A 15,989-nucleotide genomic window follows, 5' to 3' on the forward strand; every position below is an offset into this window, starting at 1 on the left:
TGCAACCTTTGATGTCTATGGCTGTGGGGGGTGGCTGATGGGGGCAGGACTTTCCCCCCCACTGAATGCCTGATGGTGCCTTCTAATATTCAGAATACCTTTAGTGACCTCACTCTGGGCTCATCTTTGTGTCTAGCATATCTGTACACCCAGCCCCTAGTTTACCTAATGGAGGAGTGATGCTTTTATATATAGTGTTATTCTCAGTTGCTTCTTAATGGAAGCAGAGGAGGCTGCAGTTGCATCTAAATTTAAATGCTCTCAAATGAGAGCTTGGTAGGTGAAACTCTCTAGACTTTTAAGTTCACGTACAGATATGAGGAAGAATGGAACCCCCCCAGAAATGTTTAATTATGTATAGGATGGGCAAAATACCTTGTTTACATTTCAAATCATGATTGCTGAGATATCACCTTCATTCAATATGAATTTTGGAAATAGTTTTTCCCCTCCAAATTGGGCCTATCATCTCCATAGTTTTACCAATAGTTGTATTAAAGAACATCCAAGTATATTGATTAGAATTCTGATTTTCAAAAAAATGGAGGGGATGGGGGAGGTCACCACCTCCTTGGAAATAAATGCTATGGTGGGGTGGTTTTTAGGGGAGAGTGATTCAGCCAATCCAAACTGGAAATGACTGCCCAGATACTTCTGCATGACCAGGAGTAAGTTTTCCTGAGGTAACATTTGACTGCCTAGTTATGCTAGACCTACTTATCATGTTAAACCCAATGTTGTACTCTCAAGAGAAATATTCTCTCATCGTCCCTCCCGCTGCTTGAATAAAATCAGTTTCACACACAATAGGTCCTATTCGTTTTTGTAGGAATACAATTTCACTACTCCTCAAATCATTTTTGCTCCCTACTCAGAGCAACAGAAATGCATTAAAAAACACACCAAGAAGGAGATTATTGGTATATATGCTATTTTCGTAACATTTCAAATACAAATTCTTTTTTTCTTGAAGTGATTCCCTTTGGAAAGTAGGAAAAGTTAATAGTGTCTTTTTCTCCCTTATTGTTCTATCTTCTAAATATTTCCTCAGGCATTGGTACTAAAGATGGAACAGCAGAAAAGGATAAAGATTTCAAAGGAAAGGCTCAGAAACAGGTTCAGTTCAACCCTGGGCAGACTGTGGCTACCTGGCGAGTAAGAATAATAGTAGATAATGAATATGAGGAATCGGAGATTTTCCAGATTATTTTGTCAGATCCAGTTATGGCTGCCCTGGAATTTCCGGAAAGGGCAACGGTGGAAATTGTGGATCCAGGTGATGGTATGTGGTTATCTCTGCTTTAATTTCCCCCCCTATAAAGGTACATAATCCTGTACCTATTGAATAGAATAGACCTTCAAATGACAATGGTGGAATACAGTTGTCTCCTTCGGGTTGCATAAGGGCTAATTCCACAAGCCTTAAATTATTTTATTTAATGTTTAATTGAGCTTTACATTTTTAAAAATATTTTAAAAATTAACCTTCCACTCTTTTCCAGAATCTACTGTGTACATTCCTGCATCAGAGTATAGAATAGAAGAAGATGTTGGTGAGCTGCTAATTCCTGTCAGGAGATCTGGAGATGTTAGCCATGAATTAATGGTTATTTGTTCCACACATCAAGGTAGGGGGGTGTTCCTTGCTGCATCAGCTCTGATACGGTTTGCTGTCAACTGTGATAGGGCCTCTGCAGTCTATAAATACTTGTGCTATACTTCTGCCATATAGAGGAATTTGCATTCGGGCAGAGTTGGATGCCATGGTTAGAGAAAATGCAGTGGAGGTGTCGAGGGTGCTGTCTTTTCCATCTGCGCTTGATGAATTTCAATTATTGTGATCTGAGGATGTGGACAAACTGCTTGAAGAAGTGTGACCAACCACCTGCCCCCTTGACCCTTGTCCATCTTGACTTATTAGAGCTAGTTGTAAGGGGTTGACTAGGTGGGTCCAGGGAGTGATTAATGCTTCACTGGAGGAGGGGGAAGTACCATCTGTCTTGAAGGAGGCAGTGGTATGTCCCCTCCTTAAAAGGACCTACCTGGACCTGAAAGTGTTAAACAAATATTGCTCAGTGGTGAATATCACCTTTTTGGGCAAAGTACTCAAGAAGGTGGTGGTGGTGGTCCACCTTCAGGCATGCTTGAAGAAAACTGATTACTTGGATCCATTCCAGTCTGGCTTCAGGCCTGGCCATGGCACTGAAACTGCCTTGGTCACCCTGGTTGATGACATTTGTCAGAGAGGTGGGGGTAGTATGACCCTGCTCATTCTCCTTGATCTCTTGGTGGCTTTCAATACTGTTTACCATGATATTCTTTTGGAGTATCATGGGAGTTGGGGGTTCTGTGCTTCAGTGGTTCTGCTCTTACCTCCAGAAAGTAGTTATGGAGGCCACTGTTTGGTGCTATGAGAGCTGTCCTGTGGTGTTCCACAGGGTTCCATCTTTCCCCCCATGCTATTTAACATCAATATGCAACTGAAGGGAGATGTCATCAGGAGATTTGGAGTGAGGTGTCATCAATATGCACATGACACCCAGCTCTATCTCTTTCTTTCGTCTGAATTGGGAGAGGTGGTTGAGGTGTTAGACCAGTGCTTAGAGGAAGCGATGGGCTGGATGTGGGTCAATAAATTGAGGCTGAATCCTGAAAAGACAGAGGTGTTACATGTTCTAAGTTCTGGAGTCTGGGAGGTGGGGAGATGGCCTGTTCAGGACAGTGTTTCACTCCCCTACAAGGACCCTGAAGACCTGGTTTTTTAGGCAGGCTTTTGGAATGGGCTAGTTTTACTGTGTTTTTAAATTTTTAACTGTTTTATATACTGTTTTATCGTGTACGTCACCCAGAGTGGCTGGCTATCCAGCCAGATGGGCGACTAACAAATCTCATAATAAATAAATAATAAATAAATAAATAAGTAGGTCTGTAGCTTGGGGGCTTCTGGATTCAAAACTGTCACTGGATGCTCAGGTGGCCTTAGTGGCTAGGGGTTAGTTTTTCCAGCTATGGCTGGTTCACCAGCTATGGTCCCTTAGACGGAATACTCCAAAGTCTGGTAATGTCTGGATTGGACTATTACAATACACTCAATGTAAGGCTGCCCTTGAAGATGGTTCAGAAACTTCAGTTGGTCCAAAATGCAGCCACCAGATTATTGGCTGCAATTCAAAGTGTTCATGTTAGTGTTTAAAGTCCCTAAACGACTTAGGCCTCAATATCTGAAAGACCACTTCCTTCCCTACAGATCCTCTTGTGTGTTAAAATCAGCAGTAATTTATTTTAAACTGCATTTAAAGTTGTATTTCAAATTGTAACCTGGGACCTTTGGGTGAAGGGTAGGTTAATAACAATAGCCATAGTAATAAGTAGTAGTAGTAGTGTGGCACATTTTCAGATGTGTTGCATATAGATTAAGTGTCTTGGCAATTTTGCTCTGAACAATTATTTTATTTGCATTTGCCAAGAAATGTAATCCTGTTTAATTAAATACGTTTTTCTTTTTCTTTTTCTACACTTCCTTTGGTGGAAAATAGATAATCTTAGTATCATATATCTAACCCAGATGATTTATAAGCTAATACTAGGTAAATATATTAGGTTTCAGATTTCCTTAAAATATTCAAGTAAAAAAATCTCATTTGTGTACATTTCCATAATAATAATTTTATATTTCTCTAAGACTGCAATCCTGCACTTGCTTAAGTCCCACAGAACTGAGGGATTTATTTCTAAGTAAATTTGCTCATGTAGTTTTAATGTGATCTAGAAAATAATTATTTTGAAAGTGAACTGCCATGTGCTAAGTACAAATGATGTAAAATGGATGCAAAAAAGTATGATGGATATTCTAGTATAATTTCTTTTTGTGTGTATATGCATTTTTTCTTGGTCATTTTATTCATACCTTTGTGGGAGGGCTGGTGGAAAATATATGTCAGGTGATTTTTTTTAATTCCTTGTTTCCTTATTAGGAAGTACTCTCTTCTGCATGGTGCACATGCTGAAAGAGTTATGCCCCCATAGGTTAGACAGCTAGTCAAGTTGTGTTTCTGAAGCATGACAGCTGTTGTTCAGTTTCAGATGTTACGTATGCCAGCACAGCTGTGGGATGTAATAGGAAGATGAAAGTATTTAAAAAACAGGTCCATAACCACTTTTTATACATATTAGATTGCATCGGCTTTGCAAACTTTTATGTTGGGGTTGCTTGGTGGCCTTTATAGAGATAGAGCTGGTGGTGTAAGCTTGCTGATTGATTGCAGGTTATGCAGGCTGTAATCTGGGAGTAAGTCCCGTTAAACTCAGTAAGGCTTATTTATAAGTAGATTCATATAAGATTGCACTGGAAGTCTGCTGTTTTTATAATGTTATTTCTCTTGAAAAGCACAGCAGACTTCTGAAAACTCACATTGAGAAAAATTGTAAGGTTCAAACAGCTCTTGTCCAACCAAGAATCTTCCAAAGCATAGTAATGGGACTCTGCATTCGATGCAGTTATTTCCTGGAACCAATTATGTATACTGTGAATATGGAATGCAGTTGAAAAAGGAGTGAATCTTTTTATATGCTGTATATATTAAGCTTGCAATACTTTCCAATAATATCAGTACAACCCATTTAAGAATTTGTAACTGGGACTTTCACACCAGTTCAAACTAAAGACAGCTGACTATACCAAGCAGGTGGCCTGTTTTGGCTCCCTCGCTTCCCTATGCAGCCTAATCCTAGGCATATTTACTCAGAAGTTGCACTTAACTCAATGACACTTACTCCCAAGGAAACTAAAATTCATGTACTTGGCAGTGAGCCTCATTTACAGTAGTGCAAAACAGGCATAGGATTGTACTGTCAGTGGGTTCAACAGAGTTTTTCTGTTTGCTCAAGGACTTCCACTTCTGCAGTGGAACTTCCCCTCCCACTCCTTCTCCCCTGCCCCTCAAATCTGTTCCATGGGTTCCTGCAGCCGTCCAGAGCAGATTTCAGAGGGGTTCAGGGATAGGACAGGATGGGGAAGTTCTGTTGCTCAAGCACAAGTTTTTGCACTAATGGGACAACTTCATTGGATACAATACAACCCAATATTTTAAAATTTATTTTCTAGATTTATAACCTGTTGCTGCCCAATAACAAAAGCTCTCTGGATGGCTAACAATAAAATGTTACATAAAAAGTTAAAACCATAAAAGCTAAACTTATCATAAAACAGCAACAAAGACAAAACTAATAGCAGCAACACAATCTTGGTTTTCAGCCACCTTAATCTAAATTCTGTTTTAATTGAAAAGAAAATCCACTGCTTCAGATAAATTCCTTTCTTTGTATGTTTGCTTTTTCTTGAGATAGCAGTTCTTCTTTACATTCCTGACATTTCTTTCCCAACTTTCTGTGCTCCCCAAATATAAAAGATAAAAATTACACCTCCACATCAGATTTGGGAATGGGGATGGTTGAGGAGAGGGGACTTAAATAAAAAAATTATGCGTTGCTCTTCAACAAATGGTAGGGAAAACATTTTTGTTTATGTGAGGCTGCCCCCACCCCCCCGAGATAAGGGCTAACTACTAGATTAGGATTTGCTTATGGTCACATTCCTTACTGTGAGCCAACCAAGTCAGGGCGGGGGAAGACCAGATGGAGCATCTTCAGTTGTGGCTCAGAACAAAAGTTATATTTTTTTTGTTTTTATTATAACATAAAAGTATATTTATATTGCATCTATAATGAGGGTAGGAGTGGCTTGAAGTTTTATATTTTCCCCTCATTGTCAGCTCTTTGATGCTCTGTGGTACAAAGGCACATTTAATTTCCTTTTGGGAACAGCAACTTCCCTGTGACCCATTGCAAGCTACCTCTGATACCTGAGAGGAGATGGCTTTCCATTTATCACAGGGGAGCTGCTAGTTATTTTTTTAAAAAAATAGAAAATTCTCACTCATGTGGGTACCACAAATGATATTGGCTGCATTCTTACTGGAGTTATAAACTTGTGTCTTGGCTCTGCCACTCCAGACTACAAGTGGGAGCTCAAATTATGGAATGTTCTTCCATGATCTCTCTCCCCCCCCCCAACACATAGAAAACTTACCTGTTATGAAGAATGTTGAGCTAGAACTCTTTTCCTTGACATTTAGGGTTTTTGTGTGGAGACAATACTTTGCCTGTGGAACATTCATTCATTTCAGCTCCCATCCGCAGTCTGAAGCAGTGCAGCCCAGCCACAGCATTATGACCTCAGAAAGAATCAGGACAGCAGGTGGGACTGGGAAACCACTGCCAGTCAGTGCCAACAATGCTGAGTTAGATGAACCAAGGTTCTGACTCAATATAAGGCAGCACCATGTGTTCCTAAAAGTATTTTTGTCTCATATTGGTAGATACCGGTCTGATTACTAAACTATTCATTGTTTGAGATTTTTCATTGTTCTTATTCATAACATTATACAAGAGAAGAAAGTCTAACCTGCAGTCCCAAGTGGTGTGCATCTCCATTTGATCCATAATGTAAACCATAGTTTAACTTTGTGTGTGCATGAACTGCCGTGAGCATTGGGCTCTCATGCTTCACTATCCCCTCCTCACCTCTGCCATGATTAAATGAAAAAATCAAAAGCTTCTGCTTTCACTTTTAAACTAACTGTGGTTCCCCATTACATCTGAAATTGATGAACCCTAGCTAGTTTAAACTTTAGTTAGTTCAAAAAAGGTAGGTTTATTATCCTAGCTTATTCAATCAATAGAATTTAAACTAACAAGAATTTCCTGAGTTTGGACATAACAAGGAACTGTAGTTTGTTTAAAATCACAAGAAGATGATTATTGTGAAGGAGGAGATATGGAGTGTGTGATTCTAAGGCTCACCACAGCTGATACATGGTGTGGCATTATGCCTGAACTGGCTCTTTGAATGTGTTTATCAGAAGGTGTCCTCACAGAATTCCTATGCTGCCTTCCATTCTCCCCCAAGGTCAAAAAGTAGTTTAAGAAAGGTTTGGCACATCAACTTTTTAAAAGGGAAAGTGAGGCAGTGTATGCTTATAATTTCCCATTTGTGCACCACATTTTTCATTGAGATCTAGAAGTTGAGAGACAAACACAGATAAATTTGGATGTACACAGATGGTTCTGGAGTGTAGTTATAAGCTTTCATCAGCAGATCTCATTGTCAGTGCTGATATTATTAACACTAATTGCTGAAAAGAAAGGGAAGGCGACATAGGAAACAGCAGAAGAAATTGTGATTAAAAATCAATTAAACAATCAGGCAGTGTTTATTAAAATTATTAATGATAAAGGCAAGGGGAAGATCAGCTTATCAAGGAAACTTTGGACCAACCTAGACAGCCAGTGTGGTATAGTGGTTAAGATGTTGGACTACGACCTGGGAGACCAGGGTTTGAATCCCCACATAGCCATGAAGCTCATTGGGTGACCTTGGGCCAGTCACTGCTTCTCAGCCTCAGAGGGAGGCAATGGTAAACCCCTCTGAATACCGCTTACCATGAAAACCCTATTCGTAGGGTCGCCCATAAGTCGGGATCGACTTGAAGGCAGTCCAGACATGATGCCAGAGTTGGTTGAGTGCATCTCCTGTTTTCTCTTTGTTTCAGCTAAAAGATGCTTTGGAGAAGAAGGATCAGGATAGCAGCATAGGGGGGAGAGGGTTTAACTCTTTCAACCTGCACCAATTTCCCACATCAACACCCACTGCTCCTGGATCTGTTATTAGCCATGGTCAGAAAGAAACACAGACACTCATGTTGTAATAGTTTTATGATGGCATGATTTGCATTGGGGAATAGTGTGCGGAGAGGGAAGAGTTTACTCCTATCCCACCCCACCATGGCGATGGGCTTAAGGGGTGTTTCAGTGTTCTATTCTGTCTTCCATGCTTTCTAACATTTATGTGAAAACTGCTGGGAGAGGTCATCCTGTGGTTTAAGCTGAAGTGTCATCAGTATGCAGGTAACACTCAGCTCTACCTCACTTTTCCATCTGCGCATCCTAGGGAGATACCTGAACTGAATCAGTGCCTGGAGGCTGTACTAGGTTGAATGAGGGCAAACAAGTTGAAACTTAATCCAGACAAGATGAAGGTGCTATGGGTGGGAAAACAGACTGCTCTGAATGGAGGTGTTCTGATAGTGTTAGGTGGAGTTGCACTTCCCCTGACAAATCAAGAGCACAAGAAGCCCAGGTAGTGGTGGTAGTATGGTGGCAGTGGTGGTGGCAGCGGCAGCTGGTACACCAACTGCGATTCTATCTGGAGATATTGAACCTTGCTTCCATTATCCATGCACTAGTGACTTCCAGGCTAGACTGTTGTAATGTGTTGTATGTCTGCCTATGAAGATGCTTTGGAAACTTCAACTAGTGGAGAATGCTGCCATCTGGCTGCTGGTTGGAAATGAACAGTTAGAACTTGTTACACCAATACTGAGCCCTTTGCACTGGTTACCAGTACATTTCCAAGCCCAGCTCAAAGTGGAGGCAAAGACCTTTAAAGCCTTGTATGTTTTAGTACTTTGAGAACCTTTTTCACTTGTATCATCCTGCCTCTACCTTAAGATCTACTTGTGAGGCCCTGTTGAGATGCCAACCTTTAAATCAGGCTGGCAAGTCATGAAACAGGGCCTTTTCAGTGGTGCCCCCCCATATGGAATTCAAATCCAAGTGAGATCAGGCAAGCCCCATCCCCTCGTTAAATGGACCTTAAAGACTGAATGTTTTTAATCATGTTTTGGAGGGGCTAATTAAGACATGTAAGTTGGATGTTGTCTCTTTGAGCTAGGTGGGTTATTTTTTATGATATGGTATGCTGGTCTGTGTATTTTGGATGGAAATTGAAATTTTAATGATTTCATTGATGGATATTATGGATTTGTATTATACACAGTTTTGAACTGCTTTGGGAGGCAGTTTTGCCTAAAATGTGGTCTAAAAGTCAATTAAATACAGTAGGGCCCCGCTTTGTGGCACTCCGCTTTGCAGCGTTCCACCGATACAGCAGTTGTCAATTGCAGAAAGGCCCCATTCCTACAGCACTTGTTCCACTTTTACGGCATTTTTCGGGGGTTGGGCGCCATTTTAGACAATGTTAGTCAATGCATTCCGCTTTACGGCGGATTTCACTTTACAGCGGCGGTCCAGAACGGAACCTGACGTATGAGCAGGGCCCTACTGTAAATAAATGGCTCCAGACAATGTGCCCCTGTGGCTGGTTTTAGCAAAATAATAGTAATGTATCCATGCATTTCTACATCTAGTTTGGCCCAAGTGCCATTGTTTACTGTGACTGGTGAAATGAGGCAAAACAAAGATTTTGATGAGGCTGTAGTTTTCCTAGTCATCTACCAATCAGCCTGGGACAGGCACATCCTGCATACCCTAGGAGCATGAAAATGGAAGTGAAGTCTTGGGTTTGTCAGGTTTTTGTCCTTGCAGTTCACAAAGTTTTCTTTTCTTTTTTAACTTCTGCTTCTGTGCTGCTGGCCAGTGGTTTGGCTGTCACAATTTTTTTTTTTTTTAAAGCAACTTCAGTGCCTGGCAGGAATCTTTTTGAAAGTCAAAGATTCAAAGGTCATATGTTCTTTAATCAGTGAGTTATTACAGAGGCTTAATACCATTTATTCCTCCCCCACTCTCCCTTTTGTTGTATACTGGAGCACAGAAAATCTTCAAGAGGGCCTTGGAATTTTGCATCCGTATAAGCAGTCAACCTTTTTTTGGCTTTCACAAAACTGAGCATTTTATTTCTACCCATTTTTACATTAATCCTAATTGTTACATTGTTCTGTGCTATTAATTGCTAAGTAAAATGAATCAAATGCTCAAAGCCCCTCTGTGACAGTGCAATGTACTCTAACTTCATATAGAATAGAACACCTACACTTGAAAGTATTATGACATTTGCTTATGTTATTGTTATTGGGTCCACCCCATATTTTTGATACGATATAAACACTGCAAATCGAGAGTTGTACTATTTCCAGGCTATAATTTAGGTATGTTGTATTAGAAATACACTTTTAAAAACTATTATATGTCAAACTTTAGAAATAAGCATCTTTAATGCTGTGAAATATGTTTTTCTTCTAAACAATCTATTTATGAAATATATATATTTTTAAAAACTTACCACTTATCAAGTGGAAATATTATTTACCAATACCAAAAGCAATAAAAGTCCAAATATGCATGCAAACTGTAAAATCCAGATAAAAACTGAAACAGTGATAGGTTAGCAGCAAAACAATCATCCCATTTAATTCCCAGAAGAGTAAAGAAGTCTTAACATAAGACCTAAAATATAAGATTTGTTACCAAGCAAATATTTCTGCAGAAGTTCTTTCATAAGTGAGGAACCACTACAAACAGAGCCCTGTCCTCAGTAGCAGATGGTGTGGTGGGGCCGTGGGGCTCATCTGACCCCTGGTTGCCTGCATTGCTGCTGTCTGCTTGGATGGGGAGGGGAGAGGCAGTGGTGAAGTCTGCACAGTGCAAACACACCAGCAGAGCCAACCCAGCACTCCCACCAATGTGTTTGCACCATTCCAGCCACACTGCCATCTCTCCTCTTCCCCTCTTCATCCCCGCTTCATCCTGGTATGGAGCAACAATGCGGGCAGGTGAGAGGCACCACCCCACTCCACTTTTGTGCCAGGATTACCACCTACCTAACTTTAGAAGGGGCACGTGTACCAGGGCTTCACTTGAAGATGTAAAGATTAATTCAACATAATGTTTAATATTAAAATCACATTTTAAATGTCTAGTGTGTGTGCATAAACATGGTCATGCACACTTACAATATGATTTTAAAAGCAAATATTCAAATATTCTGAATGTATTTTAAAGGAGATTTGACTATTTTTAAATTGCGTCTTAAATTGGTTGTGAAAACCTCTAGTTGTAGTATTTCATTATTCTTTGAAGTGTGTGTGTGTGGGGGGGTCAGGGTGTGTGTAGAATTTCCCCCCATCAAGATCATACATTGAAATTGTCATTGTCCTTTGCATGCCATGGCAGATACACTGTTTTATTACTTTCAGCTTAATCCTATTACAAAAATATTTGAATCTTGCTATATGTGGGGGGGAAGTTGTACACACACACACACACACACACACACACACACCTTTAATTGTAGCTCTGCTCCTTCACCAGTAGGCACTGTAATTTCTCTTGGTAGAGTAGAGATGCATGTAAAAAAACGATATTTCAAAGACTAATATTGCTTTCTGCAAGATAATGATAATTTTCCAGTTCATTTGCTATTGTGTCTATTAATCTTAAGACATACAGCAAGCAGTGACAAGAATTTATTTTGTTGAAACTATGGACCTTTTGTGAAATACTACAACTGAGCTAGTACAGAGATTGGTTTTACTATAATATACAGCCACAGGAATGGCTGTATACTATAGCCAGCATGGATTTTTTGCATTCTGCAATGTTAAATTGAAACTACCCCCATACAGGGCCAGATTATCCATTAGGCTTAGTAAGCTGAAGCCTAGGGGCCCAGAGCTCTTGGGGGCCTGTGGGGCACTGGCCTGTGGGCCTCTGGAGCTACAGGGGCCTCTCTGCTCTCCTTCCGCGATCCGCAGAAGCACCTGCGGACCGCCATCCCCCCGCTATCCCCCTGCTTTACCTACCTTTCTGTTGTTTTTTGCAGCGCGCAGATTTGCCATCAATAAAGATGGCGGCCGAGGTTTCCTTAAGGGGCTGAAGCCTCTGCCACCATCTTGGCTGATGACACACATGTGTGCTACATGTGAGCGTTGCTGCTATCAACAAAGATGGTGGTAGAGGCTTCAGCTCCTTAGGGAAACCTCTGCCGCCATCTTTATTGATGGCAAACCTGTGTGCGCCGCAAAAAACAATGGAAAGGTAGGTGAATCGTGGGGATGGGGGCCCCAAACACCAATCAGCCTAGGGGCCCTCCTCAGCTTAATCCGGCCCTGCCCCCATACCATTCTGCTGCTTCCTATAAGCTCATTTCAAATCAAAACCTTACAAAACTTACAGTCCTGAAGTCAGAAACACTTGCTTAACAACCCCCTAAGTTTTCATGGTGATACACAAAACAGTCAGAGAGAATCAAGAGTTCAAAGTGTAAAACAAGAGGGGGGGAAATCCAGACCCCTTTTGGATTTTTTTTTGTCAGTGATCTCATGATTTGTTGAAAATAATTAAAAATCAGCCATGTTCACAGAATACCTGTAATCCTATTACTGACCTTGCCCTGTACACTGACCTTCATCTTCTGCAGTTTCAAAGTTTTAAAAAAATGCCTGGCTGATTTTCAATTCATTTAAGAAATTTAACATTGGAATCTATAATAGCACAGGCATTCTCAGTAAGAACCGTCTGTGTTCTAAAAGCCAGACTGCAGCTGCTTCGTTTGGCTAATCAGGTGGCCACACCCACACCAAACATTTATTCCACTTTAAACAGTCATGGCTTCCCCAAAGAATCCTGGGAAGTGTAGTTTGTGAAGCGTCCTGAGAGTTGTTAAGAGACTCCTATTCCCCTGACAGAGTTCCACTGTGAGGGGAATAGGGGTCTCCTAACAGCTTTCAGCACCCTTCACAAACTGCACTTCCCAGGATTCTTTGAGGGAAGCCATGACTGTTTAAAGTGGAATAAATGTCTGGTGTGGATGTGGCCAGGGACAGCTTTGGGTTAAATTGGGTGGGAGACTACATGTGTCTGCTGTAGAATAAAAAGGTGGGGGGAAACGCCAAAAAATTATTATTATTGTTGTTGTTGTTGTTGTAATTATTGTTGTTGTTGTTGTTATAATAATACCCTGCCTTTTGGCCAAAGGCCCTCAAGGCAGCTTACAAAAAACACAAATATAAAAATACAATATAAATACAATATAAAATACATCAAAAATACAATACAAAATACATCAATAAAACAATACAACTTAAAAATACAATTTATAACAAACATCAGCAGGATGAGGAAAAGATTCTGCTCAGTGGCAGGCAAATTATACAGACCAGTACATTTTCATTGAGTTCTGATCATTCATATTCCGAGCACCTTTTTGACCTTTTAGTACAGTCTAAACAGGAGGTAACAGAAAGCTAAAACCGATGGCCTTCCTAGACTTTCTCATAGCATACAGTACCAATTCTAAACTGAGCACTGTTCAGCTGGAGTGAAGGGGCTGGAAAGAATATTCAGATTACTAGAGGATGCTGGCATTGTCTGCATGTTGTGCGCAGAGTAAGAAACAAAGCAGACATCATTTAAAAATAAAAAGCACAAAACAGAATTTCAGGCCTCCAAGGCCAGCAGAGAACCTTTAACATTGTATTGCAACATGAAACAGTAAGAAGAATGAGTACTTCACCAAAACTCAACAGCATCCAATAAACCTTGAGAAAACTGTTTCCAAGTAGTATTTATTGGGGGAATGCTGGAAATAAGTTGTATATTTAAACTATGACTTTAATAATTTGTTATTCCCAGTTATGAAGGCCAATATATTAATCATTTATGGATGGATGAAGGAGTGTGATACTTAGTCCTTAAGTCTTTTTGACTATCTTATGCTAAATACAAAATTAACACTATCATGACCATCGATGGTAGAAATTTCTCAGTCTTTTATTTCTTGATTTTAGCCTTTAATTCTTCAATAACAGTTTGTCTCAATGAGTTATTACAGTGCTGACTAATTCTACATAATGTCACACTGTACAACTCATTGAGCTATAGTTATGTTTCCTGTACATCCTGCATGCTTCCTGGATATCTTCAGATGCCTCTTTTCAGATTTCAACTGTTGCATTTAAAAACCACAAAATAATGATACATTAACAGTGTTTTCCTTTTGGGCAGGGGCTTTCCCTCTGCTCAGTGCCCACCCACCCAATCTCCTCCCCTCCCTCCCCCTCTCCCTCCTCTCCCCCCTCCTCCCCCCTCCATCCCTCTCCCCCAGGTCATGTTACCAAACTTCTTCCAAGCTACACATGAAGTGGATTGGACTGTGAAAGACCAACCAAAAATTGCATTTTTACAAATTTGTAGGGCAGTACAATATCTCCAAGAGGAGGTCAGGTCTCCTGCTCCCCTGGTGCATTCACTATAGCTGAACAATTTCCCTGCTTTTTAAGGTTTGATAGAAATAACTGTGGGCTATAGGTACGTTCTTAAACTGCAAGGTTTTTTGCCTATTAGTGAATTATACTATACACTGCCAGGTTTTTTGATAGGGGATGAGCAGACGCATTTAGATCAAATTTAATGCAGATACCTTAAAGGACAATTTTTATCTAGTGTAGAATTTGGCTGCTTTCCACATTAACTTTTTGTTCTTGTGACTGAACCTGTTTATAATTTCATTGATTTTAACACTAACTTGGGAAGCAACATGTTTGATTTAGAAGAATCTCAGCATTCACGATTGCAGAGAAAGATTGATTATCACCTGATGGAAGAGCTCATTTTATGGTTAATTTCATGTGACTAGGTACCTATCTTGGCCATATTTTCTTCCACACATAACTTGCTAGTGCAGGGGATCATATTGATCTTCTAGTGCAGATTAATAAATTACAAGAAGGACTCCACAATTTGCAAATACAAGAAAAATCCAAATGGTTTCTTGATGTTCACATTCTGTCTGAATCAACAAAACAGCTTGCTTGGGGAATGTACCATAGCTAATGGAGATGATCTTGTTATTCAGGGAAAAAGAGGAATTCAGAAATTGGATTGTATAGGCTCATAACTGGTGAGTCCTTAGAAAAGAACAAAGATTTCAGTTGAAGCAAAGGAGTTATTTAATATTATGCTGCTCAAAGTTACCTGTCTCATAATTCTAATGCTTTTCATTTATCCCCCCCTCTCCTTTTAGGATCTGCCACTGGCACAATTCCGTCCACTGTCCTGTCTTATTCTGATTATATCTCTCTTCCTGAAGACCACACCAGCCTCATTCGCTTTGATAAGGGTGAGACAGAGAAAACCTGCCGTGTCATCATTATTGATGATTCACTTTATGAGGAAGATGAAACTTTCAATGTCACATTAAGTATGCCAATGGGCGGACAAATTGGCACAGAATTCCCCGGCACCAAAGTAATCATTTTAGCTGACACAGATGATGGTGAGTAGTAAGATCCATGACAGAGATGTGCTTCATCAAACTTTTTCTTATTTTAGGTTGGCTTGTTACAATAAAGATTGAGCTCTTGGTCAAGTATTTCATTAAATTATGGGCTTGCACCCATGTTAGGCTTTTACTGCATTTATCCTGGGTAGCTGCCATATATATTTACATTATTTTAATTCAGGTTCCTGAATAACATGTTGTCTCCTCTGAGAAGTAGGCTATGGCTAATGCAGTAGGTACCACATCTTAGGAAACCATTGTTATTATTGTTGTTGTCGTTATTATTATTATTAGTTTATTTGTACCCCACCTTTTGGCCAAAGGTCCTCAAGGCGGCTTACAAAAAAACACAAAAATACAATATAAAAATGCATCAATAAAACAATACAAAATACATTCTGCAAAACTTAAATAGCAATACACATAGTAGCTCTTAATGGTGGCTTTATCCGTGGTACAAGTAACTGCATTTTCTGTGTTAAATTCCAGTCTCCTCAAAGCCAGCTGAATTGCATTTGCAACCAGGTCTATAGTTTCATGTTTGTTGTTGGGAGGGGAATGTCCTGATTTTCTTGGGTGTCCAGCTGCCCCAGCGAGGCGACAGAGGACAACCCCACTGCCCCTCCAGGGATTCCAGGGGTGCCTTGTGCAGAACCTCCTTCTCCGCTGCTGCTGCCGCCGCCCGCATCACCCACTTCGGGTGGCATCCGAGTTTAGCTGGGCAGAGTGAAGTCGGCAAACTCGAACACGGACCTCGGACTCTATAGAGTTCTGCTTGTTGTTTTTTGCCTCATGGGGAAGAAAGCGTTTATTTGTCTAATCCTTTTAAAAAGAAGTCTAAGCTAAGCTAAGA

The 15,989-nt window shown here is 40.3% G+C and overlaps 1 protein-coding gene across 2 annotated transcripts in view; it reads left to right on the forward strand.

Moving 5' to 3' along the window:
* Positions 1 to 15,989, forward strand: part of FREM3 (FRAS1 related extracellular matrix 3) — a 142,825-nt gene that overhangs the window by 55,315 nt on the left and 71,521 nt on the right. For both annotated transcript variants that reach the window (XM_061584808.1, XM_061584809.1), the window contains exons 4-6: positions 1,052 to 1,282; positions 1,503 to 1,628; positions 14,879 to 15,130. In XM_061584808.1, the coding sequence (XP_061440792.1) occupies positions 1,052 to 1,282; positions 1,503 to 1,628; positions 14,879 to 15,130 (609 nt within the window). The remainder of the gene's footprint in view (positions 1 to 1,051; positions 1,283 to 1,502; positions 1,629 to 14,878; positions 15,131 to 15,989) is intronic.

Source organism: Rhineura floridana, chromosome 9, assembly GCF_030035675.1.
Source record: "Rhineura floridana isolate rRhiFlo1 chromosome 9, rRhiFlo1.hap2, whole genome shotgun sequence".
NCBI lineage: Eukaryota > Metazoa > Chordata > Lepidosauria > Squamata > Rhineuridae > Rhineura > Rhineura floridana.